The following is a 27,211-nucleotide window of genomic DNA, read 5'->3' as shown; positions in this document are numbered from 1 at the left end:
GTTTCGCGGTCACCATGTTGCCCAAAGGGTAAGTTCCGTGCTTCGCACAATGCAGGCGCTCCCATTTTTGTTAAACGCACGGATGCAACGCTCGGAAGTTCTTCCTGACCTCTAACCTCTGGCCTTTTCCACACAGCCTACAGAAGAGGGGGACCTGAGCGCGGGAGCAGAGCTGGTGCGCCTGCGGCCCGTGGCCACCAGGTGTCGTCGCGCGTCCCCGCGCGGGAGGGCGGAGCAGGCCGCAGATCAGGAGCGGCATGTGGACGCTCGGGCGCCGCGCGGCCGCCGGCTTCCTGCCCCGGGCGGCGCCCCCGGGCCTGACCCAGGCCCGCGCCGGGGCCCCCGGGCCGCCGGAAGGCGCCTTGCTCTGCGGCCGCCGGGGCCTGCATGCGCCCGGCCAAGCTGTGAGTATCGGCACCACCCCGGCCGCCGCGGGCCGCACGACGGCGGGGGAAGGCGCCGCGCCCGCCGGCCCCGGGGACGCGCGCCGGGCACGCTCGCCTCCCGCCGGCCAAGGACGCGGACGCCGGACGCGCTGGGCCGGGGGCGGGTCCCGGCGGGGGGCGGGGGAGCGCGCCGCGGGATGGGGGTGGAGGGGCGCTGCGCGGGCAGGGAACGGGCTCCCCAGCTGAGCGCGGGGGCCCCGGGCTGGGCGAGCTACCTTGCAACCCTTCTCTTTTGCTCCGGGTTACAGTTTCACTGGGCTTCTGCTTGCTTTTTGTTTTAATTTATTTTATTGTTGTCAGAAATGTACACAGCAAAATACATGCAATAATTTCGACGTGTACAAGTCAGTAACATTGATTACATTCGTTCAGTTGTACAACCATTCCCCCACTTTTGAGGTTTTCCTGCCCATAAACATAAACTCTGCCCCCTAAGCTTCCTATCTAATATTTTGAGTTGCTGTTGTCAATTTGAACTCATATAGGTAGTTCTTAAAAGGGCATACAAGGCAGACATTTTTTGCTAGTTAATTTAGACTGTGGTTGGTTTTAAGATAACAGGGGATATTTTTTGGTTTAAGGTGTAAAGATTATCTCAGGGCAATGGTTTCAGGGGTTCATCCAGCCTCCATAGCTCCAGAAAGTCTGGATTCCATGAGAATTTGAAATTGTGTTCTGCATTCTCCCCCCACCCTTTCTTTATTGTGCTTTAATGAAGGTTTACAGAGCAAATTAGTTTCTCATTAAACAATACACATATCGTTTTGTGGCATTGGTTGCCAGCCCCACGACGTGACAACATTTTCCCCTCCTCCAAATTGGGTTCCCCATTACCGGCTTTCCTGACCTCTCCTCTCTTCTGGTCCTTGCCCCTGGGCTGGTGTGGCCAGTTAGTCTTGTTTTGTTTTATGGGCCTAATATTTGGCTGAAAGGTGAATCTGCTTCTGCTTTCTGATGAAAAGATAGATATTGTATCCCACGTTGCCATCTCTAAGCTTGTCATTCCTATCCTGATGCTAGAGCTGAAATTCAAGTAATAATATATAGCGTATAAAGAGCCCTGATGGCGCAACGGTTAACCACTTGGCTGCGAACCGGGAGATTGGCAGTTCTAACCTACCCGGCAGCTCCACAGGAGAAAACCCTGGCCGTCTGCTTCTGTAATGATTACAGCCTAGGAAACGCTGTGGGGCTGTTCTGCTCTGTCACATGGGGTTGTTAGGAGTTGAAATCTACTTGAGGGCATACAACCACATACAGTATGTATGGAGCCTGGTGGCACAAGCATTTGGGATAGGCTGCTAACCCCAAGGTTGGCGGTTTGAACCCACCCAGTCAGCTCCGTGAAAGAAAGCCCTGGTGGACTGCTTGGTAAAGATTATAGCCAAGAAAACCCTAAGGAGAATCTGCAACACAGGAGATTGCCATGAGTTGGGCTGATCTGAGTCCTGGGTGGCACCGATGGCTAAATGGTCAACTGCTAAACAAAATGTTGGTGGCTTGGATCCATTCAGAGGTGCCTCGGAAGAAAGGCCTGGCCATCTACTTCCAAAAGATGCTAGCCATTGAAAACCTGGTGGAGCAGTTCTACTCTGACACACATGGGGTTGCCATGAGTCAGAATCAATTCAGTGGCAACTGGTTTGTTTTTTTGGTGTATTAGTGCTGTTTTCAAGCCTGGACTTTTATGAATGAAATGCATTTACACTATTTCTTCGTCCATGACTCAGCAGAACTGTGTGACCTCAGGGGATCCCCCTGAACCTCTCCGAGGCAGGGTTTCCTTTTCTGTAGAGAAGTGATAATGGTTAACACCCATTTTCTGGAGCTGGTGTGAAGATTAAATTGTGTTAATATATATAAAGTCTTCATTTATAGCTCCCCGTTTTTCCTTTGAAGGTGCAAAGAAATAGCTGACTCAAGTTTCTTCACGCCTTGAGAGGAGGAATCCCAAAGAACGGCTGTAGGGATGAGGAAGACTTTACAGGAGACGTTTCACTAGGAGTGCGGTGGAAGGCATTCTGGGGGCCGGGACGGCAAAGGCTGGGAAAGCAGAAGAGGATCAGTTCCAGGGTGTATTGCGGGTGATGAAGGAGACAGATGAGGTCCAAACCACATTATGTGTGGAGCTCTGGAATTTGGAAGGTTTTTAGACATTGGTTGATTTTCCTAGAAGGCTATGACCATCCCTGAGACCCTATGGCATTTTGACCATAGGCCTGGCAAGCTGGTTATGCCCTAATTCACTTTAAAGTCATTTAAAGTATCACATTTTATGCAGTCCCCTTCTGAGGACATGCGGGTTGACTCCAGTGTTCTGCTCAACCAGAGCGCCGCCTTGAGTCTGCTTGTTCACGAACAGAAGTTCCTCTTGGGTGAATTCCTCAGATTGGGATTGCTGGTCAAAGGGTCAGCAAATATTCAACTCACCTGATGCCAAGAGTGGTTGTACCAGTTCATCCTCCCTCAGCAGTTGGTGAGAACTGATTGGCTCTTCCAGTGTTGACAAGGCTCAGGGTGATGAGGGGACACCTCGGGATGAAGGCTGGCCTCCCTGCTGGCCTCCCAGCCCAGGCCTCACCAGGGGGTGGGCGTTATTTGGGTCATTTGGTCCCAAGGACTCAGCCTGAGACTTTAGGCCTATAAACTAATATTTCATTAAATTCATTCCTAATGCACTTCCTTAAATGAGCCTGCCCCTGTGCTGAGCACGCAGAATGATTGAACCCCAGAGGCTCGAACTGGGCAAACCCACCTTGTAGTCCAAGGGCTCCTCAGTGACCAGGAGTCGGAAGGAGGGGTGGCCATTGGTGGCTTCAGGCGCAGCAGTGGAAATGTGACCCTCACCACAGTGAGCTCCGTGTGCCTCGCTTTAGGGAAACAGAGCAGCCTCTCTCCTGGACTGGGGCTGAATGGTGCCTCTGTGACCACCTGTGGCTCCAGGCTTTTGCTGACATGTTTCAGAGCAGAAATTTGCTGACCACCCTCAAGCCCTGTCCTGGGGGTGTTCATGTTCTTTTGTTTAATCCTCATAACCAGTCTACAAGGAGAGGATTATGATCCCTGCTTCAGATGAGGAAACTGAGGCTACGGAAGGTTAAACAGTTTGCCCAGGGAGTGTAAGGATGGCAGGAGCAGACAAGAAACATGGAGTGTTTTGCAGCGGCTTTCACTTCTCCTTCAGAACCAACCTTTTTCTGATCAAAACCGACTGAATAAAGACTTCCACTTCTGGCTGTGAATGAGTAGCTTGCATTAGACCAAACCTCCCACCAAGAACAACCATCAGAGTTATATAAAATTCGGAAAAAAAAACAAAACACAGAAAAACAGTTATGAGAAGGCATCAGAGAGACTAAGACAGCTAGGATTGAGAAGGGAAACTCCTTGGGGTGAGCCCAACATCCCCAGATGCTTTTCCCCTCAATGTTTTGGACCTTGTTCTGATTCCCAGGTATAAGATTGTTTTCTTTGTGGCAGGGACTCTGGAACCAGACAGCTTGGGTTCAAATCTGCAGTTCTCCCACTTGGTGTCTGTGTGACTTTGGGCAAGTTATTTAGCCTCTCTGTGTGTCAGCTTCATCATCTGTAAGATGCAGATAATAATAGTACTTCCCTCACAGTGTTGTTAGTACTTAATGAGTCCATTTGCTTGAAGACTGGGAGCACCACCAAGCGTAGCAAACGCTCTATAATGGGCCATAGCTAGGATTGTGGTTATTATGGCTACTCAAGTCTCCTTCAAAACAGCCTTTTTTAAAAAAATTGTTGTTGAAAATATACACAGCGAAACATACACCAATTCCGTAATTTCTGCATGCACAGTTCAGTGACATTGATTACATTCTTCAAGTTGTGCCCTCGTTTTCTGAATTGTTCTTCCCTATGTCTTTTTTTTTTTTTTTTAAGTCATCTAGTGCTGCTGTAACAGAAATACCACAAGTGAATGGCTTCAACAAACAGAAGTTTATTCTCTCACAGTCTAGTAGCCTGGAAGTCCACATTCAGGGCATCAGCTCCAGGGGAAGGCTTTCTCTCTCTGTTGACTCTGGAGGGAGGTCTTTCTCATCTCTCTTGCCCTGGACTAGGAGCTTCTCAGTGCAGGGACCCTGGGTCCAAAGGACGCACTGTTCTCCTGGCTCTTGTTTCTTGGTGGTATGTGGTCCTGTATCTCTCTGCTTGCTTCTCTCTTTTATATCTCAAAGGAGATTGGCTTAAATTGTAGATTAATCTTGTAGATTGAGTCTACATAATTGCTGCTAATCCCATCTCATTAACATCATAGAGATAGGATTTACAACCTGTAGAAAAATCATATCAGATGACAAAATGGTAGACAAATCACACAATACTGAGAGTCATGAGCTAGCCAAGTTGACAGACATTTTTCAAGGACACAATTCAATCCATGACACCCTATTAACATAAACTCACTGCCCCCTAAGTTTCCTATCAAACCTTTCAAGTTGCCGTTGTCTATTTGATCCCATATAGATCTTAAAATCTTAAAAAGAGCGCCATGCTCAGGGCAGATATTCTTTACTAATTAAGCTAAACTTTGGTTTTAAGAAGACTTCAGGGAATATTTTTGGTTTAAGGCTTAAATATTTTCTCAGAGCAATAGTTTTGGCGGTTCATTCAACTTCAATGGTTCCAGAAAGTCTGGATTCCATGAGAATTTGAAAGTCTGTTCTGCATCTCCCCCCTTTTGATCAGGATTCTTCTACAGAAAGAGCCAGCCTTTTTTAATATGCTGTCTGCCACTGCAGAAACCCTGGTGGCTTAGTGGTTAAGTGCTACAGTTCAAATCCACCAGGTGATCCTTGGAAACTCTATGGGGCAGTTCTTCTCTGTCCTGTAGGGTCGCTATGAGTTGGAACCGACTCAACACCACTGGGTTTTTTTGTTTGTTTGCTTGGTCTGCCACTCCCCACCCTCCATTTCCCTTTGTCCGTTCACTCCTCATTATAGGGCCCTTTGCCTCCCCTTTTCTGAGCTTGCCAAGAGTCCTAATGGCTTAAGAGCAGTAACTAACGGCCCCTGACCCCTTCCCTTCATGGCAACCAGAGTGACCTCTTAAAACCCTTTGGTGTCTTCCTAGGATGAAGTCTACTGTATTCTTTCACAAGGCCTTGTGGCTATTCCCATATTTCTCTAACCCCCTGTGTCATTTCCAACCATCACCACCCCCCCCTTACCCACCCCAGCTCTACTACTGTTCTCTCTCTCTATGGACTCTGTTCTCTGCACTGGGCCAGGTCCTTCTGCTGGGGCTCGCACTTCTCGTTTCAACTCATACTCATCCAGTTATTTCGTCTGTCTCTCCAGGTGGTCAGCAGGGTCTACACATCAGAGCTGGTGGTTCTTAGCTCAGACCCATCTCCTCGGGGCCAGGCGCTGTGCTCTTAGCAGTTATGAACTGAAAAACCCAGCGGGTCACATTGCCTCCTGCAGAACACATTAATAAAATTCATCAGATAGCAGTCCAATCCTCCTTTTCTGACTTCAGCGACTTCTGCCTCTTGCTCTTTTTTTGTTGCTTTTTAGAGGAGCATCGCTGATGCTTTCCTGACTCAGATGCATCCCATGAGCCTGGCCCTGTGCTGAGCACACGGAGTGATTGAACCCCGAAGACTCAAGCTTGGAACACCTCCCATGACAGAGTCCAAGGGCTCCTTGGTGACCAGGAATCGGAAGGGTGGCCATCAGTGGCTTCAGGGGCAGCAATTGTAATGCCCCTGAGCTGGAGCTGAATTTTGGCCTTGGCTAACCTTCCCATAGCCTGAATAGTGTGGAGCAGTGCTGCCCAAGAGAACTGCCCAAAGATGGAAGTGTTCTGTGTCTGTGCTGCTAGCCACATGTGGTCACAGAGCACTGGAAATGTGGCTAGTGTAACTGAGAACCCGAATTTTTCCTTTTATTTAATTTTAATAAATTTAAATAGCTATACATGGCTTATGGCTGCCATATTGGACAGCATGGGCTTAGAGACCAGGAGAATTCAATGTAACCCATTAAAAGAGGGAAAAAATTATTCCTAAGAAATATTCCTGAAAAACTTTAACGTGACTATTCTTACATTTAACCGTGCACTAAATAATGCTGCAACAATGGACTTAAACATAGCAACAATTGTGAGGTTGGCACAGGACCAGGAAGGGTTTTGTAGTGTACGTAGGGTCGCTGTGAGTCGGAACCGACTCAATGGCACCTAACAACAACAACGACGGATTACAATATAGTGGGAAGTAGTAATGTTCTTTTTAATTTTTTGCTTTTAGAGTTCTAACCCCTACTGCCTCAACCAGATTCTGAATGCCAAAAAGCAGAGCGTCCATTTGATGAATTTGAGGAAAACGGGAACTTTGGGTGATCCAAGGTAAGATAAAAACACTCTTCCCATGTCAGCAATCTCTTCCTCCCTCCTGCTTATCCCATGTAGCAGTAGTATACACATGTATACACACTTCTCTCTCTCTCTCTATATATATAGTTTTAATTTTTTCCTCTTCCTTTTTTAAAAAGAAACAAAAAAGACCCTCCTTTCCAGAACCTATTTTCTCGCTTGGCAAAATTACTCAAGCATTTTTACCTGTCCCTAACTATATAGCACATTGTTTTTTTTTTTTTAATTTTTATTGTGCTTTAGGTGAAAGTTTACAAATCAAGTCAGTCTCATACAAAGTTTACAAATCAAGTCAGTCTCATACAAAAATTTATATACATCTTGCTATATACTCCTCGTTGCTCTCCCCCTAAGCAAACAGTGCACTCCTTCTCCCCACCGTGTATTCCTGTGTCCATTCAGCCAGCTTCTGTCCCCCTCTGCCTTCTCATCTCCCCTCCAGACAGGAGCTGCCCACATAGTCTCATGAAGCACATTGTTTTTGTTTTTTTTTTTATTAACTTTTATTGAGCTTCAAGTGAACGTTTACAAATCAAGTCAGACTGTCACATATAAGTTTATATACACTTACTCCGTTCTCCCACTTGCTCTCCCCCTAATGAGTCAGCCCTTCCTGTCTCTCCTTTCGTGACAATTTTGCCAGCTTCCAACTCTCTCTATCCTCCCATCCCCCCTCCAGACAAGAGATGCCAACACAGTCTCAAGTGTCCACCTGATATAATTAGCTCACTCTTCATCAGCATCTCTCTCCTACCCACTGTCCAGTCCCTTTCATGTCTGATGAGTTGTCTTCGGGAATGGTTCCTGTCCTGGGCCGACAGAAGGTTTGGGGACTATGACCACTGGGATTCCTCTAGTCTCAGACCATTAAGTATGGTCTTTTTGAAACACATTGTTTTTAATGAAATACTATTAAATTATATTTATCTACCATCGTTTATTTAACCCATCCCAGATAGTTGGACATTTGTGTTGTTTCCAGAGTTTTGTTGTTATTAGATTTCCTAGTAGTAGTAGTTGTTGTTGTTAGCTGCCAGTGAGGTGGTCCCCACTCGTGGTGACCCGGTACATAATGGAGTGATGAAACACTGCCTGACTGTGCTCCATCCTCATAGTCACTTGTGTATCAGATGTTCATGATCCCTAGGGCTTTCATTGGCTGAGTTTTGGAAGTAGATCACAGGCTTTTCTTCCTAGTCTGTCTTAGTCTGGAAGCTCTGCTGAAACCCATCCAGCATCATAGCAACATGCGAGCCTCCACTGACAGACAGGTCGTGGCTGCACCTGAGATGCACTGGCTGGGAATCGAACCTGGGTCTCCCCCGTAGAAGGTGGAATACCACTGAACCACCAGTGCTTCCTCTGTGGAGTTGGGGTAGGCTAAACTTCTATAACAAACAGACCCAAAAATGTAATGGTTCAAACCAATGGTGGTTTATTTCCCCTTTTCCAAACAGACCCGGGTGGGTGTCCCTCCATGAGACGACTCAGGGAACCAGGCTTCTTCACCTTCTAGCTCAGCATCATCTGTCAGTGCCTTTCTGTGCCACTTGTCCCCTCACTCACATTCCAGTAGGAAGACGTCACATGGTCCTGGCTGACTGCAGGGAGGCTGGAAATGTAGTCTAAGTTTGTACCCTGGAGGAGGGGGCAGGGGATTCCAGTGGGAAGTTGTCAGCTTCTGGTGCGGTCTCCCCCTCTGCCGGCTGCTCTCTGTGTGTGCCTCTGTCCACTCACAAACACTCACCCCCAGCCCCAAGGGAGTCAAGCTTAGTGGGAGGCCTTCTGGGTGGTGCAGATGGTTAAGCAAACGGTTAAGCACTCACCTACTAACTGAAAGGTTAGAGATTTGAGTCCACCCAGAGGTACCTTGGAAGAAAGGTATGGTGATCTGCTTCAAAAAAGGAGCCACTGAGAACTCCATGGAGCACAGTTTTTCTCTGACACACATGGGGCCACTATGAGTCAGAATCGACTTGAGGGCAGCTGTTTTTTTTTGTTGTTCAAAGCCTTATATCTTCCCTTTGACTCTTACATCTTTGTAAGGACTTTAATCCCAAAACTGTGCATTTCATTGCATCTACTTGCAAACACGCCAGTTCCCTTCTGGTTCACCATTTTCTTGTAGTGCCTGCAGAAAGGAGCAAGGAGTTGACCAAATACAGGAACACTAAGGCACCCAGAGCTGCTGGCTCGGTAGGCACACTGTCTGCCTTCCAAGTTATCATTGCAAACAGATTTCTGGTGCTCTGCTGTGACTAACAAGGCCCGTGAGCCCCACAGGCTTCCCAACCTGCTCTGTCTGTTCACTGACCCCTATTGTCTGTAAGCCAGTGCTGCGTGCTGCATATTTTAGGTGTTTGCTTTGGTGCCCCCCCTTCCAGTAATTTCTGTATTAGTGAAGTTAGGCTAAGCACTGCAACAGATAGACCCAACAGGTAATAGCTGAAGGAAAATAGAAATTTATTTCTCACGCTGTAACAGTCTAGGCAGGTCCGCCCCAAGCTGAGATGTCGTAGGGACCCAGGATCCTTTGACTTGTGGCTCTACATCCCCTGAGATCTTTGTCATTAGTTGCTTTTGAGTTGGCTCCAACTCATGGTGACCCCATGCCCAACAGACTGAAACACTGCCCGCTTCTACACCATCTTCACAATCGTTGGTATGCTCAAGTTCATTTTTGCAGCCACTGTGTATTTTTTGTGCCATCCAACCTAGGGTGCTCATCTTTTAGCACTATATTGAACAGTATTTTTGTAGTCCACAGGTTTTTTTTCACTGGCTAATTTTCGGAAGTAGATTGCCAAGCCTTTTTTCCTAGTCTGCCTTCATCTGGAAGCTCTACTGAAACCTGTCTACTATGGATGGCCTTGCTGGGTATTTGAAACACCTATGGCATAGCAACATGCGAACCACCAGCAGTACAACAAACTGACAGATGGGTGGTGGGTACACCATTGTCACTATCTAATTCCAAAACATTTTCATTGCCCTCCCCAAAAAAAACTCCGTACCTATTAGCAGTCACTCCTCATTTCTGCCTCCTCCCAATCCCTGTTAACCACTAGTCTACTTTCTGCCTCTGTGGATTTATAGCAATTTTTAAAATTGATAAATAGTATACATACAGAAATGTCTCTAAGTCATAAGTATATAGCTTGACAGATTTTCAAAAACTGAACATACCCATGCAACAAGCACCCAGCTCAAGAAATAGAATGTTACCAGGCTCCTGTAAGCCCCCTGACATGCTCACTTCCAGACACTAACCTTCCCTGCCCCAGGGAAACTTCCATCCTGATTTCCAACAATATATATTAGTTTTGCCTGTTTTATAGTTTATAAAAAAAAAAAAAAAAAAATTTTTTTTTTTTTTATAAACTGTATCATTAAGTACACATATGTTCACGTGTGGCTTCCTTCAATCACCATTATGTTTGTAAGATTTGCCCATATCGCTCTTGTAGCTACAGAGTTCTGCTTTGCTGCATAGTATTCCACTGTATGAATATACCACAATTTACACCCACTTCTCACTCATCGACATAGTTAAGTTCCAAAGACCAGGTTGGTGTGTGAAAGTTGGTGTTACACAAAAAATGGAGGAGGATGATATCAGATCACAAAATGGAGGATGACAACATCATTACACAACTGCCAAATTACATTATTACGTAACTGTCAAACTACTGAGAATCATGGCCCAGCCAAGGTGACACATGACCGTCACAGCCAGTGTTATTCTTGCCTCACACCTTGGCATTCGTTACTGCCAGATGTGTGTTATTAATGCACAAAATAATCAGATGGTAGATTTTTCACTGTTGTCATAAATGCTAAATGTCAGATAATGAGATAGTCAATAAGTGAGAAGTAGGTGTATTTATCTGTTGCATTACCTATGGGCGTTTGGGTAGTTTCCGGTTTGGGCCTATTGGAGAGTTCTGCTATGAATATTCTAGTACATATCTTTGGTGAACATGTGTATGTATATACCCTGGGTGTATACCCAAGAGTGGAAGTAATGGGTCATAGTGTATGAATGTGTTCAGCTTTGGTAGATATTACCCAATGGTTTTCCAAAGTGATTATCCAGTTTACTTGCTCATCAGCAGTGTCTGAAAGCTCTCGTTGCTTCACTCCCTGGCCAACTCTAAATACTGTGTGTCTCTTTCATTTTAACCATTCTGGTGATACCTCATTATCATTTTTAAAGTTTGAATTTTCCTGAGGATCGACAAAGTTGAGCACCTTTTCATATATTTATTGGCCATTTGGATATTTCTTTATGCCCATTTTTCTATTGCGTTTTCTTTTTCTTATTGATTCGTAGGAGTTCTTTATAAAATCTGGATATGAGTCCTTTGTTAGATATATGTAATACAAATGTTTTCTCCCACTTTGTGGTTTGCTCAACATAAAGTTTAGTAACAGTGGAAACAACCTCCATGTCCGGCCAAAGAGGACTGGTTAAATAAAATAGTATGAAAATGCATATGTGCTTAAATGTTGAATTGCCAATGCTGTGTTTTATATATATATATATATATATATATATATATAATACAGCAATTAAAAAATGCATATGTGTGCATATGGAACAATTCCTAAGACATGTTAAATGAAAAATGCAAAGGTGCTTCATTTGTGTATAATTTTAAAATATAAAATTCTGAAAGAATACGTAACAAACTATTACTCATAATTGCCTTTGTAGGTGGAGGCTGCCTGTCTGGGAAGATAAGCTTACTTCTTTCTGTAAACCCTTTCATGTTACTTAAGTTTTGACTCTGTGCATGTTAGATAAGGAGCCCTGGTGGTGCAATGGTTAAGCGCTTGGTTGCAAACTGAAAGGTTGGCAGTTTGAACCCACCCAGCAACTCCCCAATAAAAAGACCTGGCAATCTGCTCCCATAAAGATCACAGCCTAGAAAACCTTATGGGGCAGCTCTCCTCTGTCACATTGGGTCCTATGAGTCGAAATTGACTTGTCGGCACCTAACAACCACAATGTGTTAGTTTCCTTTTTTAAAAAATTTAAATAATAAATGTATACATTTGATATTAATAAAATGGGGTGGCTTGGTAATCATCTATTTTTTGTCCTTTCCCCATCCCCTGCAGCTCTCTAAATGAGACCACCTATGAAAGACTGGCAGAGGAGACGCTGGACTCCCTAGCAGAGTTTTTTGAAGACCTTGCTGACAAACCTTATACATTTGAGGACTATGATGTCTCGTTTGGGGTATCTCTTGGCTTATTTTAATCTTTATTTTTCCTCCGTAAGAATATTAGCTCACTAAAATAAAGAATTCCCCTCCAGCAGAGTTAAGAAGTATGGGGTTATGAGTGAGACTGAAAGACTAGGGTTCAAGTTCCAACCTGGCTCTACCAGGCTTTGACCGTGGGCAACTCCCTCAGCCTCTTTGAGCCTCATTTCTGGTTAAAAATACAGATTCTCAAGCTTCCTCCGTATCTATGAATGTGAACCGGGGAGGGACCTGGGCATCTGCTTGCTTAATAAAATGCCTCCCATCAGGCGGGTATAGGGGATACCGAACTAGACGGCTAGTTCTTGAGCAAGAGTAGGTTAAGGCCCAGGGGTTGTTCAGATTGCAGACATGGGTTCCATCCCTGAGCGGGAGGCCCCCAGGAAGCACATTTTTGAAAGGCTCACCTGAGATTCTAGTGTGCGTTCCTGGGTTACACCTGCAGAGATTTTTATTTAATTGGTCTGGGATGTGGCCTGGGCATTGGGATTTTAACTTGTTGGATGAAACCAGCTCCAGCTCTGGAAGCAAGGGAATGCTGGTCTTTATCGACCTACCACCAGGTGGCAGACTTGAGCAAGCAAATGTCCACCTTTGGACTTTGGTCTTAGAGCAGCTCTTTTTTGCCAGTGGGAGAAAATCCCCTGCAGAGGTTAATCCTTTTGACAGCAGTTAATTAATATCAGGAAATGGCATCAAGTGTGCATTTTGGATTAAATCATGGATGTATGTATGACAATCAGCTGTCAGGCCAAAGTGATGTAAATGGTGTTGGATATTGTTTTGGGAGCCCTGAATAGATACAGGAAACCGTGATGGCGTAGTGGGTAAGTGCTATGGCTGCTAACCAAAGGGCTGGCAGTTCAAATCCACCAGGTGCTCCTTGGAAACTCTGTGGGGCAGTTCTACTCTGTCCTATAGGGTCGCTATAGGGTCACCATAAGTTGGAATCGACTCGATGGCACTGGGTTTGGTTTTTGGTTTTGGATAGACACAGAAGGGTCTCCATCAGATGAGGCAGGCAGCAAAGCCTTGGAGAAGGTGCCAAGCCTGCTTTTAGGGACAGTGAGAGACTCGGTGGTAAAAATAGGGGAAGAGGATGAGGAAAGGAGTGAATGCCTTCCAGGTGGATAAAATTATTAGTGTCCACTGCAGAAAATGTAGCAATGTTGGGGCAGAGCTTTTTTACTGCATGTATCATTTTTTTTTAACTGACTTATACGACTCGGTGACTTCACATAGGGGAAGAAGAACGTGATTTTAACGTACATCTGATTTTGACCTATTAATTCTCTTTCTGCAAAATTGCTTTTATTTTTAACAACCAAAACCAAACCAAACCCATTGCCATCGAGTCGATTCCAATTCATAACAACCCTATAGGACAGAGTAGAACTGCCCCATAGAGTTTCCAAGAAGCGCCTGGTGAATTTGAACTGCCAACCTTTTGGTTAGCAGCCGTAGCTCTTAAGTGCTACGCCACCAGGGTTTCCGTTTTTAACAAAGGAATACATAAACCAGGTAAAAATTTAATCAGTAAAGAATGGCTGCCCCATAGTCCCATTTCCCATAGGCACCCACTTTCCAGCACCTTGGGTTTTAGTTCTTCTGTTAACTCAGTATGCTAATACCACTTTTTTCTATAATAAATGCCATGTATCCATCAGTCAGCTATACCAATTATTAAATTCTGGGATGGAGCTTTCAAAGTGCTTATGCAGACACCCCGGAGGCAGAGCTTCTTGAGAACTGTTACAAACTGATCGCCCAACTTGACCATCCTTTGATGATGAAGAGATAGGGAAGTTACGGGCCCCCTCTCCCTGCAGCCTCCCTAAAAAAAACAAAAACCAAACCAGTTGCCATGTTGATTCCGACTTTTGGCAACCCTATGTGTGTCAGAGGAGAACTGCGCTCTATAGAGTTTTCAAGGCTGTGACCTTTTGGAAGTAGATTGCCAGGCCTTTCTTCTGAGACTCCTGTGGGTGGAACCGCCAACCTTTTGGTTAGTAGTCAAGCACTTAACCGTTTGTACCGCCCTGGACCCCCCCACAGCCTCCCTACCAGGGGTTAAGTTACAGGGAAAGCATGTTTTTTAGGCTGAACTCTGTCTGCCATGTGTGCAAACATTTACTAGCAAACCACAAAAACGTCACACAGCCTGTTCTTGTAGGATTAGTAAAGCCCAGCTTTACCCAAGTGCTTTTCATGAATGTTTCATTAGAAGCAAATGTGCCAGTTTTCTAGCAGCAGGATTCGGTTTACCTTGTCGAATCAAGTGACAAACCTGCTCAGGGGTAGGCCACAGGACCTCACCTGGATCCTACCCCAGAGTGTCTCCTGAAGAGTATTAGCTTTCCCTAATGCTGGGCTCCACCACCTGTCGGTGAGTTTGTCGTACTGTGGTGGCTACATGTTGCTGTGATGCTAGAAGCTATGCCACCGATATTTCAAATGGTGGAGAGGTTTTAGTGGAGCCTGAAGACTAGGAAGAGAGGCCTGGTGATCTACTTCCAAAAATTAGCCAATGAAAATCTTACGGATCACGACAGAACATTGTCCGACTTGCTGGCTTTGGACACGTCATCCGGAAGGATCAAGTGCTGGAGGAGGACATCGTGTTTGGTGAAGCAGAAGGCTGTGGAGGGGGAGGGAGACCCTCAGTGGTAAGATGGATTGGCACAGTAGCCACAACGATGGACTTGAACATGCTGGCGATTGTGAGGATGATGCAGGACCAGCCAACATTTTATTCTGTTGTTCATAAAGTCACCATGAGTTGGAATTGACTCGACGACAGCTAACAACAGTTGTGGGCTTTCCACAGGCGTCAGCCCGTTCCTGCAAGGGCTGAGGTGCCTGTGCTTTCCTAGCCACATGCCTTGGATGCCACTCTACTCACCAGGGAAAAATTCTCTCTTACAAATCATTTGCTAATTAGGAAACTGTTGGGTAACAACCCAGCAGCACCGGAACCCAAGGTCAGCCATATCTCCAAGAGAGCAAAGAGAGATTCCAGAACCAGTGATCATGACATATGGTTTCTTCAGGAAGCTTACGGGACCGTGGCCCAGGGCGGCGGCTGGACTAGTTTAGCGCTCCACAACCACCCAGCAAGGGACACAAGCTTATATACCGTTGCAGCTGGGACCAAGGCTCATTGTTTTTCTCCCACATCCTTGGGCAGTCAGCATTCCCCGGGACTTCACATCCAGGCCCAGATGTTTTCCATCTTGTTGCTAAGCCACTCCCCAGCCTTGGCCCCTGGCCCAGTCATGCCACTCCTGGCCTTGTACCTTAGCCTGAGTCCCTCCTGAATTCATCCCCAACATGCTTCGGGGAAGAGCAAGGCTGATTCCATTAGGAGGGGATGCATATAGCCAAATAGCATTACCCTACAGAAACCGTCTAGTGTAGCTTTAGAAAACTAAGGGCTTATTGTAGCTGCCACTGTCGTTTGGGCTTCTGATTAAGTATTTGGAAATGCTTTGAAATTCCGATTAGGCACCTTCAGATGCTGACTTACGAACAATTTCACATCTAGGATGAATCAACTGAAAGGACTTTATAGGCACTAGAACAGGCGTGTTACCTGAGCTTTGTCAGAGTGCAGTCTTTCCTTGCCCTCGGGGTCCCTGCTGGAAGTACCTCCTATGTGAAGCTCACGTGGATGCTCCAAGTAGAGACCACCCTTCCCTCCTCAACCAGCACTCAGAGGATGACTGTGGAGAGCTGATCCCCTGTGTTGTAGTTGTTTATTTACACATCGGCTTCCCCAGATAGAGGTCCTTTGTGGTCGGGACACTGTCCACTCTTGGTATCTCCAGTGCCTTGAGTACAGGTGGTTGTTAGCTGCTGTTGATTTGACTCCTGACTCATGGCAACCCCACGCACAGTGCGATTAGGTCATTGTGATCCACGACATTTTCATAGGCAGGTTTTTGGAAGTAGATGGCCAGGTCTTTCTTCCTAGCCTGCCTTAGTCTGGAAGCTCACTGAAACTCGTTCAGCATCATAGCAACATGGCAAGGCTCTACTGACAGATGGGTGGTGGCTGCGCATGAGGTACGTTGACTGCAATCGAACCTGGGTCTCCTGCTTGGAAGGTAAGAATTCTACCACCAAACCACCACTGCCCTTGCTGGGTACGTAAAACCATTGCCATCAAGTTGATTCCAACTCATAGTGACCCTGTAGGACAAAGTAGAACTGCCCCATAGGGTTCCCAAGGCTGTAAATCTTTATGAAAGCAGACTGCCACATCTTTCTCTCATGGAGCTGCTGGAAGGATTGAAACTTGACCTTTCCTAGCAGTCAAGCACCTAACCACTGTACCACCTGGGCTCCTTGCTGAATATGTAGTAAACCAAACCAGACCCATTGCCATTGAGTTGATTCCGACTCATAGTGACCCTATAGGACACAGTAGAACTCCCCCGAGGAGCGCCTGGTAGATTCGAACTACTGACCTTTCAGTTAGCAGCCATAGCTCTTAACCACTACACCACTAGGGTTTCTGAGTACATAGTAAACCAAAAAAAACCCAGTGCTGTCGAGTCGATTCCGACTCATAGCGACTCTATAGGACAAAGTAGAACTGCCCCATAGAGTTTCCAAGGAGTGCCTGGCGGATTTGAACTGCCGACCCTTTGGTTAGCAGCTGTAGCACTTAACCACTACGCCAAGTACGTAGTAGGGCTTAATAAAAGTTGATTCACTATGTAATTGAAACAGGGCCCACATACTTTTCCAAAACATGCTTTCCTTGATGCCATTCTGCACTTGCGGGTATTTTACCATCTTGCTGTTGGCCAACTAGAAAACTGAAAGCAGTAATCCACATACACCCCAGAACGTGTTTGTCCTTCTGTTTCCTCCCCATGGAATGGGAGACTTGAGCAGCTTCCTGCGTGTTATGTTGTCCAGGCCAGTGGGGCAGGAGACAGGTGATGCCAGTGACTGGGTCCAGGCCTGTGACGGATCGAATTGTGTCCCCCAGAAAGACATGTTGAAGTCCTAACCCCTGACCTGATGAGTGGGACTTTATTTGGGGTAATAGGATTTTTCTTAGCAGTATCGTCCGTTAACAGGCCATCTCATCTGTATTTCTACAAATGAGCCAGTGACAACAATAATTGTTTCGTGTTCCAGGTTTTGGGAGGGGTCTCTAAGCCTCACCAGCTGTGGCCAGGGCCTGTTCTGACTGGTTAGTGCCTGTGTCTCAGCAGCTGCGATATTTTTTCTGTCTTCCCCTCTTCACTGATGTCTGCCCACACGCCCAAAATAGACTCAGATTGTCCCTTAAGGAACAACAGTAATGAATAAAAAGCCCTCTTTATCTGGTCTAACTGCAGATAGTTCCAAAAGCACTAAGAACTCCAGGTGAACCAGGAAGGCAGCTAGTTTCCTTCCTCTTGCCTCTTTCCTTTGGAAACAGCCTCAGGCTCCATGGGGAAAAAGTCTAATTACTCACAATGAGTTGGCCTATCATGTAACCTTGCCCTTAACTTGGAGCATTGTTATTCCAGTGCTTGGGAATCTTTCGTCCTTCATTTGACCACTCATTCATTCATGCACAAAGGTATTTTTGTATCTCTCCAGTATTTTGAAAGTGTGGATGTGCCAGACACTGAAGATAACCAGTTAGCCAGTTGCTGTTGAGTTGCTTCCAGCTCATGGCGACCCCACATGTGTCAGAGTAGAACTGTGCTCCATAGGGTTTTCAGTGCTGATTTTCCACAAGTAGATTGCCAGGCCTTTCTTTCGAGGTGCCTTTGGGTGGATGTGAACCTCTAACCTTTTGGCCAGCAGATCGAGCATGTTAACTGTTTGTACCACCCAAGGAACTGAGCTAGAATGAAAAGACAGATCTCCTGCTCTCAATATGCTTGAAGTAGTGGAGGGAAGGGGAAGGCACCAAGTTGTCAAGCACTGAAGCACAGTGAGGAAAGTGCTAAGGTAGCCGACAGGAGAGAGGCAGAAGCCAGTTGAAGGGTATCAGGGCAATCTCCCCAGAAGTGCGCCTCAGCGGGGACCTGGAGCATGGAGGAGACTGAGGAGTTGCTGGCATGTGGGAATGGACTGTGAAGAAGAGGCCAGGTGGAAGAAACGGCTTAAGCTGAGCCCTTAACCACTGCACCACTAGGGCTCCTTCTGACTCATAGTGACCCTGTATGACAGAGTAGAACTGCCCTATAGGGCTTCCTGGGCTGTAATCTTTATGGAGCAGATTGCCAGTCTTTTCTCCCATGGAACCACTTGTGAGTTTGAACTACCAGCCTTTCAGTTAGCAGCCAAGTGCTTAACCATTGTACCACCAGGGCTCCTTCATAAAGATTACAGCTTAGAAAACCCAATGGGCAGTTCTGCTCTGCCACAAGGGGTCCCTGTGAGTCAAAATCCACAGCACCTAACAACATTTGTGAAAGTGTGATAGAACTCATTCAGAGAACCTTGGCTGGACAGGGGCTCTAGACGGCACAGAGAAAGGCCGCTGTGTATCACTGAGAGTTACATACGGGGTGGGGAAAAGCCAGAGACAGCTTCCTTGGCAGTTTGTGTAAAGGCAGCTTAGCTGTGTAGCTGTTTCTTTAATATTCTGCGCATTCTAAAGAGAGTATAAGGCCTTGAGAATGAAGGGTTCCTTTGTTGAAAGTGTGTTTTCAAATTTAAATGAGATGAACCTACCCTTTGGAGGAATTCGTGATTTCTGTAAGGTCGCTATGAATCCACTCTTCCTCAGCAATGAGTTTTTTTGGTAGTAGAAATGGAGCCCTGGAGATGCAGGGGTTAAGCATATGGCTGCTAACGAAAAGACTGGCAGTTCAAATCCACCAACCACTCGTTGGAAACCCTATGGGGTAGCTCTACTCTGTCCTATAGGGTCGCTATCAGTCGGAATCGACTAGAAGGTGATGGGTTTGGTTTTGGTTTTTTTGGTAATGAAAAGTAAAGCTGGAGAGCAGTATTTGAGAAGCTTGTGAGATGCGTAGGAAGGACTTGGAAATAAAAAAAACTTCTAGTCTGGAGTTTCTGCCTTCTACCAACAGAGCTCCAGCTATTGTTCTTGTAAGACAAGCAAAGTGGTGGTTTGATTCCTTCCTCCCTCTCTCCCTCCTCCTTTTTCTCCTTCTCTCCCTCTTTCCTTCCTCCCTTCCTTCCCCCTCTTCCTCTCCCTCCCTCCCCCCACTTTCTTTCTTTTCTCTCTCTCCTTCCTTCTTTTGTTTTTTCCTATTTCTCTTGTCAGAGCCAATGTTTCGGTCTCAAATGGGCTGATGTGGTAGTTGAATAGAATTGGTGTCTGCATTTTTTAATGTTCTCCAGTATGTTCTGGTGGGTAGTTAAGGGCACCAAGCCAACAGTTAGGATACACTTACTCCGTTTTGCCAACTGTAAGACCTTACGCTAGTCACTTACACCCTGGGCTTCCATGCCCTCATCTCAGAGGGGAAAAATGATTGTTCTCCCTTGGCAGCCTCTTTGGGAATGAAGGAAAGAACTATTAGATATAAATATTACTGTAATTAATCATATTCTGATTCTGAGAGCAGCCTTCTTTCTACATGGTCTTATTTCTGTATCTAAACACTAAGGACATTTATGGTATGCGTTGTACTTGTATGTATGGAAAGTGTTGAGATAAAATGTAAGGCAATTATGACTAAGTGGCAACTTTGTCTTGTTTTTATTTTATTCATTGCTTTTTCCACTTAATTAACTAGAGTGGTGTTTTAACAATTAAACTGGGTGGAGATCTCGGAACCTACGTGATCAACAAGCAGACCCCAAACAAGCAAATCTGGTTGTCTTCTCCTTCCAGGTATGTATGTTCAAAAGCCAAAATCTGTCATCATTAGACTTGCTTGAAACATGACAATGTGGACATTTAGAAAGTTGTCACCCTGGTGTGTTGGTAACTGCACGAATGAACCTTTCCTGGTGTTTTAAGGCATGTCTCATTCTCAGTAGGAAAGTTCACTATGGTTATGTAGCGTCTCCCTGCTGAGATTTTGGCTACTATAAGCGACATGGAAACCCTGGTGGCATAGTTGTTAAGTGCTATGGCTGCTAACTGAAAGGTCAGCAGTTTGGCAGTTCGAATCCATCACGTGCTCTTTGGAAACTCTATCAGGCAGCTCTTCTCTGTCCTGTAAGGTTGCTTTGAGTCAGAACCAGCTCAGTGGCAATGGGCTTTTTTTTTTTTAATAAGCAACATCGGGTTGTTAACAGGTTCTGAGGTGAAAAGCTTATAACTTTTCAGAGTCCGGCCTAGACAGCTTTTCTCTATTAAATCATTGCCCTGTGTTTAATAAAACTTTTTGATGTTACGTAACTTCACCGTGTAAGCAAGTTGTACTTTGTCTTCAAAGCAAGTTAAAATTTGACCTCTGGTTTGTTTTGAGCATCTCAGCTAAGGGTTGGTTGAATTCCCATTTGCAGAATTGGGCTGGCTGCCTTGTGGAGGTGGGCGAGCATTTTAAGCTGCTACCCCAGGGCGTTTAATCCTTCCTTGGCTTTTCTGTTGATCCAGACGAGTAAAATTCGTGCTGGAGACTGGCCTGTGCCTTGCCTCAAGGCCTGAGAACATGTAGGGAGGGCCCTGGTCCATCTGGCTACTTTTGAAGTGCCTGTAAGAAACTAGAGAGATGCCTCTCAGACCTTCCAGAGCACTCAGTAGCACTTCCAAGGAATTTACTGACTGAACTGGGAAAGGCTCAAATCTAACCAGCCAGGAATTCTTTGAAAACCTAATGATGGTATTAGCATTTAAAATATATATACATAATGTATATAAATAACCTTTCCCCTGCTCTAATGTTAATGTCATTTTAGGCAGTTGCTATTATACAGTTTTCCAAGCTGTGATGTGTAATAGTTTGTTCAGAATAAATAAAGCATTATGTCTCCTCCACCCCAACTTCGTCTAGGTAGTCTGTTAAGAGTTCACCCCAAAGAACCCTAGAAATCACTCGGGTCTTTCTAGCAAGGGCCTTGTTCACAGATTGCATTGCTTTTTATACCCAGTTCGATTCTTGGTCGATGAGCCTCATGCCCAGCCAGCACCCATCTGTCATTGGAGGCTTGCTTGTTGCTATGACACTGAACAGGTTTCAGCAGAGCTTTCAGACCAACGCAGACTAGGAAGAAAGGCCTGGCAATATGCTTCCAAAAATTAGCCAGTGAAAACCTATAGATGACAATGGTTCAATCCATAACGAGTCATAGGGGGGTGCAAGACCGGGCAGCATTTCATACCATTGTGCATAGGGTCACCATGAGTCGGGGCGGTCTGGCAGCAGCTAACAGCAACAATTACCAGGCAATAATAAATTCCTTGTGGTGTAGTGCTTAAGAGCTATAACTGCAAACCAAAAAGTTGGCAGTTGGAATCCATCACCTGCTCTTTGGAAACCCTATGGGGCAGTTCTACTCTGTCCTATAGGGTCACTTCCTGGAAGATTCAAGTTGGACTTTTAATTCATAAGGCATGATGGGAATTTGGACATAAAATCATCTAAGCAGCCATTTCTTGTCACAGATACTGTGTTCCTCAAAAAATAATTTTTTTTCTTCCTCAGTTTTTCATTTTGATCCAAAATAACTTTCACAGGAGTACATTTCTGGGTTTTTGCTTTTGTGTTGTTTTCAGTTGACAGTTTTTCTGGTTCTGTGGAAAGAGTTCCCTTTCTCAGTTACCTTGCCCACTCTGATAAGATTCTAGAATGGAATAAAGGCCATGTCTGGGCAGATACCTGGACTGTCAGTGCCTGTGTGCAGAGCCCCTGTAGCAGTGTGGAAGGGCTTGGAGAATACCTGGGCTCTGTCTCACATTCCAGTGGTGGAGTCAGTACAGGAAGGCCAAGGGAACATCCCCTGGATCAAGTTTAGATTATGATTCCTTTTTATATGTCTCCAGCAGTTTGCCTTTGGTTGTTTGTGCACATTTAACAAAGGCCCCAATATGTTTGGTTTGTCCCTTTTATCTCCATTTTTGGGAAAGTGTTTGTAGTAAGTTGAATACCCCAAAATTGATGTCCACCTGGAACCTCAGAATGTGACCTTATTTGGAAATAGGGTTAGTTAAGGATCCCAAGAGGAAATCATCCTGGATTTAGAACCAAAATCCAAACCCACTGCTGTCAAGTCCATTCCGACTCACAGTGACCCTACAGGACGGAGTAGAACTGCCCCATAGAGATTTCGAGGAGCAGCTGGTGTTTTCCAGCTACCGACCTTTTAGTTAGCAGCCAAGCTCTTAATCACTGTGCCACCAGAGCTCCCCTGGATTTAGAGAAGGCCCTAAATGCAATGACTGGTGTCTTTATAAAAGAAAGGAGAGGGAGACTTGGACAGAGAGACACAGGGAGAATGCTGTGTGACGACAGAGGCAGAAACTGGAGTGATGCAGCTACGAGCTAAGGACCACCAAGGATTGTCGGAGCCGCTAGAAGCTAGGAAGAGGCAAGGAAGAATTAATTTTCACTTAGAGCCTTCAGAGGGAGCATAGGCCTGCCAACACCTTAATTGCATACCTCTGGCTTCCAGAACTGTGAGAGAATAAATTTCTATTGTGTTAAGCTGCCCAGTTTGTGGTCCTTTGTTACAACAGCCCTAAGAAACAAACCAAAAAACCAAACCAAATTCCAACGCATGGCAACCCCATGTGTGTCAGGATAGAACTGTGCTCCATAGGATTTTCAATGGCTGATTTTTCTGAAGCGGATCCCCAGGCCTTTCTTCCAAGGTGCCTCTGGGTGGACTCAAATTGCTAGTGTTCAAAGCCCTAAAAGACATTTCACTTCTAAGCTTCCTGCCCTGGAAAACTCTTCCCAGCCTCAGTCTTTGGAGAAGCTCTCCCCAGTGCTCCGGGTAGACTCAGGTGTCCCTCCTTGTGTGCTCCCAGCATACTCTGCTCACACCTCCATCAAGACGTCCTCTTGGACCCTGATTACCTGCTGGCAGGGCCACTTCCCTCCATTAGGCTGCGAGGAAGTGCAATCAAAGGCACAAGTGTATACATCTGGATAACAAGAATGGCAAGAACCAGCCACACCTGGGTCCCTATCAGCATTTCCCAAAGGCATGTACCAGCATTGTTCACTAAATGAACTTGACGTGGATGGACCAGCCTGTCAAACTCTCCATTTCATGGACTTAAAGTTTAATTAAGAAAAATATTAAAAAAAAATAATAGTATAAGTGGCTGGCAGAGGGAGTGGGGAGAGTGGGAAGTAACTGCTTAATGGATACGGATTTTCCTTTTGGTAAGACGAAAATGTTTTGGAGCTGAAGGTCCCTGGGTGGCACAAATGGTTTGTGTTCAGCTGGTAACCAAGAGATTAGCAGTTCAAAACCATCCAGCCTTACTGCGGAAGAAACAGACCTGGCTATCTGCTTCTGTAAAGATTACAGCCAAGAAAATCATCTATATGAGACCAAACAGTCAATAATTAAGGGGGTAGGGAAACTAGATTAATGGAAATGAAACAACCAAAACAGAAACGTTAAGAATGTTCACCCGTTATAAAGTATGGAACCAATGTCACTAAATAATTTGTGTAGAAATTGTTGAATGGGAACCTAAACTGCTGTGTAAACCTTCACCCAAAACACAATAAAATACTACTAAAAAAAAAAAAGATGTTTCAACAGTCCTACCCTGTAACACATGGGGTCTCCTTAGTCACGCATCAACAACAAAAACAAAACTTTTTGGAACTAGTTGAAGGTGGTGGTTTTACAACATTGCGAAGGTACTAGATGCCACTGAATTGTTCACTTTAAAATGGCTGATTTTATGTTATAGGAATTTCACCTGATAAAAACATAATAACAATAATAAATAGTAGAGATGAGGCACAAATCATGTCAGTGCGCACAAATGGCTGTAATTTAAAAAACACTGCTCTAACGTAGTGTGGTAGAGAAAGACTCTCCAGCTCCGTTGACGTAAAATCAAGAGATTTATTGAAGCCAAAGTAACATTGCAGGGAGGGACTGAAGCTCCTGGCAAGTCACAAGTTAACTATAATGCTGAAGGGGGAGAATCAAATTACAGTCTTTCTCTTTGGTTTACAGTAATTAAGGTCAGTCAAAGGCAGGACAAATAAAGCATAATCTTTAACATTATTGGTTATGTGAGGACATTGATTGTCTGAAAGAAATAATTGGAAGACATGGGGTCAAAGGGAGTTTTCATGGTTACAAAGCAGTGACATGATGGAAATTTTCAGGAGTAATCTGTTAAAAGTACTTTGCTCAGAGCATCAGTCTCCAGAGGACATGGGGAACAAAGAGTTTCCCTGACCTGTCACTTTGCCCGAACCCAAACCCGCTGCTGTCGAGTTGATTCTGACTCATAGTGACCTCACAGGGTTTCCAAGGCTGTAAATCTCTATGGATGCCAACTGCCACGTCCTTCTCCCTCGGAGCCGCTGGTGGTTTTGAACTGCCAATAGCAGCTGATGGCCTTAACCACTGTGCACCAGGCCTCCTTATTGCCTTGCCCAGTCTCTCAGAAACTGGAGGAGACTGAGATCAAAAGTTTCCATTAAGTGTTCACATTCTTTAGCCTGACCACAAAGAAACTTTTTTTTTTTTTTTTAACAATAATGGGGGTTGGTTCCTAGGCAACGAAAGTAGAAAGAATCTGGGGGAAAGATTACCTGGAGCTCCTTGAGTTAGCTCACTTATTTTACAAATAAGGTCAGATGCCTTTGTTTTGATTTTATCCCGTACAGTAACAAGTATTGCGTGAATAAGGAGAAAGCAAAAGAGGGTGAGAATGTGATAAATGTAGATCCAACAGTGAGGTTCAGATGTTTTAAGGTCTTCAGAATCGTTCTGGGAATTGTTCCAGAGGATAAAATGTGTAAATATTCTCAAATAGAAGAATTCTAAGACAAGACATCAGATTTATGCCTCATTAAACATCACTTTCTAGAACTTCATTCCAGTCAGTTTCTTGGCGGCAGCTTTTGTGGAATCAGTAAGTGCCTCTTCTGAAGAGCTGTCCTTGTGGCCTCACTGTGTGTGTGTTTGTCTTGCAGTGGGCCCAAGCGTTATGACTGGACTGGGAAAAGCTGGGTGTACTCCCACGACGGCATATCACTGCACCAGCTGCTGTCCACAGAGCTTTCTAAAGCTTTAAAAACCAAATTGGACTTATCTTCCTTGGCCTATTCAGGAAAAGGCACTTGATGTCCAGCCCAATTTCGAAGACATTAAAAGCTATAAATCCAAGACCACAGCGTCATTCTGCAGCTGAGTGTGTCTGTTCTTTTCCATTCCTGACTGAGGGCAGTTGCATTGTGTGTAACAGCTTGAAAAGCTTTGTCGCCTCCCACCCCACCCCCAAGTGCTGATTTTTTATTTCTATAGAGTTTTTTTTTTTTTTGCTTTATTTATTGTCTGATTTCTGCCCTCACATGACCTGCCTTATCATCTTTTTAATGTCTGCATACCCATATTTTAACATAAGTACCTTACAACAAAGAAAAATAATAAGGAAAGTTCTGGAAAGAGAAATGAATTGGCTTCACTCTATTCTTTGAAGGACTTAACTGCAGAAATGACATGAAGAGCGGCTGGCCACCCTCACCATTCTTTCTCAGACGTGTTAAAGGGTAGCCTATAAATGTTCCCACGCCTGTTTGAAAGGGTGAACACTTCTGAGGCATTTAGAAGTAAGTGTCAAAGGCAACTTGGGAGTTCTCAAACTCAAAACCATCCTCCATTCATGCTTTGTTACTCTGAAGGGGTGTGGCCTGCACTGGGTGGCTCAGGGAGACTTGGTTTGGTTTCTTCCATATATGCATATATATGTATGGGTGTGTGTGTATATATATATAAAAAATATATATATGTGTGTGTGTATATATATATGTAAAGATTTAGTGTATAATCAGCTGATGAAACACTGGGGTCTGAAAATGGAAAAAAAAAAAAAAAATCCCAGACTCTTTCCCAAAGACAAGAAGAATAAAAAAAGCCATCTCTAGAAGCAGAGTGTTACTGTGTAATAGATGGTGTCAGGCCACAGAGCTGAAGAGCTGCTTTGGAAATTGTGAAGAGCCACATACAGAAAGTATTGGTGAAAATAACCCTGATCCTAGACTCGGCTTAGCCCAAAGTAGTTGTCTATCTGTGGGCAACTTTCACAAACCCCCTGCACCCATTTCCCCATGTTAGGTAGGAGGGTTGAACTGGATAGAAGAGTTGGCTCCCAATTCACACATCAGTGGCTAGCTTTCATTCCCTCTGGTTAGATAAGGGGACAGCAATGAATGATTTTTTAAAGCTATGTAGTAAATATACAGGCAGTCCCCGGATTACAAACGAGTTCCGTTCTTAAATCTGTCTTTAAGTCAAATTTGTACGTAAATCAGAACAGTTAGGGTCTAACGTGAGTGAAGATGTTTGTCTCAGTATGTAGTATATAGTGTCCCTTTCTGTGCATAAAAAAAAACTTCCAGATATACTAAAACTTCTTTAACATAATACAGTCATAATAATAATAAAGTAGAGCCTGTTTATTATTATAAACCATTGGATGTACCTCAAATTTTTAACATAGTAGGCTTTACAGGGCTTGGTTCATAACTATAGTTGTACACAAGTCAGACGTTCGTAACCCAGGGACTGCTTGTATTGTCATTGGTATTATTCTGTTGGAATTTCGGTTGAATTCATGTTAATATAATAAACACCTTTATCGTGTCCCCCCAAGCAACTTTGTTTTAATCTTTACTGACTTGCATTTGCACGTGAAGAAACCAAGGCTCAGGAACATTAAAACAACTCACCTAAAGTTATGTCCATCTTCTGTTACTTTCTTACTAAAGAAAGTTTTATTAGTAACAAGTCTGTATGAATGTGTAGCAAAGGCTTTTACAGTGAGTGAACCCAAAACGGGATCCACTATAGAAGAAAAAAAATCTTAATAGAGCAATATAAGCAAATGTTACATGGGTTTTTAAAATATTCCCTTTCTTCACAAATAAAATTTTTTTTGAGTCTGGTGGAAATTTTTAAGTGTGGTAGGCCAGTGCCAGTGAGAAAATAAATAAAATTGTGCATGTGTGTGTTTA

The 27,211-nt window shown here is 44.7% G+C and overlaps 1 protein-coding gene across 1 annotated transcript; it reads left to right on the top strand.

The window, feature by feature from the left end:
• The first annotated feature begins 257 nt into the window (after nucleotides 1-257).
• On the top strand, nucleotides 258-27,211 carry FXN (frataxin). Its single transcript, XM_064291247.1, has 5 exons — nucleotides 258-404; nucleotides 6,728-6,825; nucleotides 11,977-12,097; nucleotides 19,844-19,941; nucleotides 25,172-27,211. Exons 1-5 carry the CDS (start codon nucleotides 258-260, stop codon nucleotides 25,320-25,322), a joined length of 615 nt encoding a protein of 204 aa, XP_064147317.1. The 3' UTR covers nucleotides 25,323-27,211.

Source organism: Loxodonta africana, chromosome 9 (genome assembly GCF_030014295.1).
Source record: "Loxodonta africana isolate mLoxAfr1 chromosome 9, mLoxAfr1.hap2, whole genome shotgun sequence".
NCBI lineage: Eukaryota > Metazoa > Chordata > Mammalia > Proboscidea > Elephantidae > Loxodonta > Loxodonta africana.
This window is presented reverse-complemented; position numbering and strand designations above follow the sequence as displayed.

Bases quoted from the DNA above. Each gene is read 5' to 3' on its own strand.
- FXN (XM_064291247.1), top strand. From the start codon at position 258: ATGTGGACGCTCGGGCGCCGCGCGGCCGCCGGCTTCCTGCCCCGGGCG. The intron at 6,826-11,976 runs GTAAGATAAAAA...CATCCCCTGCAG, and splicing joins GGAACTTTGGGTGATCCAAG to CTCTCTAAATGAGACCACCT. The intron at 19,942-25,171 runs GTATGTATGTTC...TTTGTCTTGCAG, and splicing joins TGGTTGTCTTCTCCTTCCAG to TGGGCCCAAGCGTTATGACT.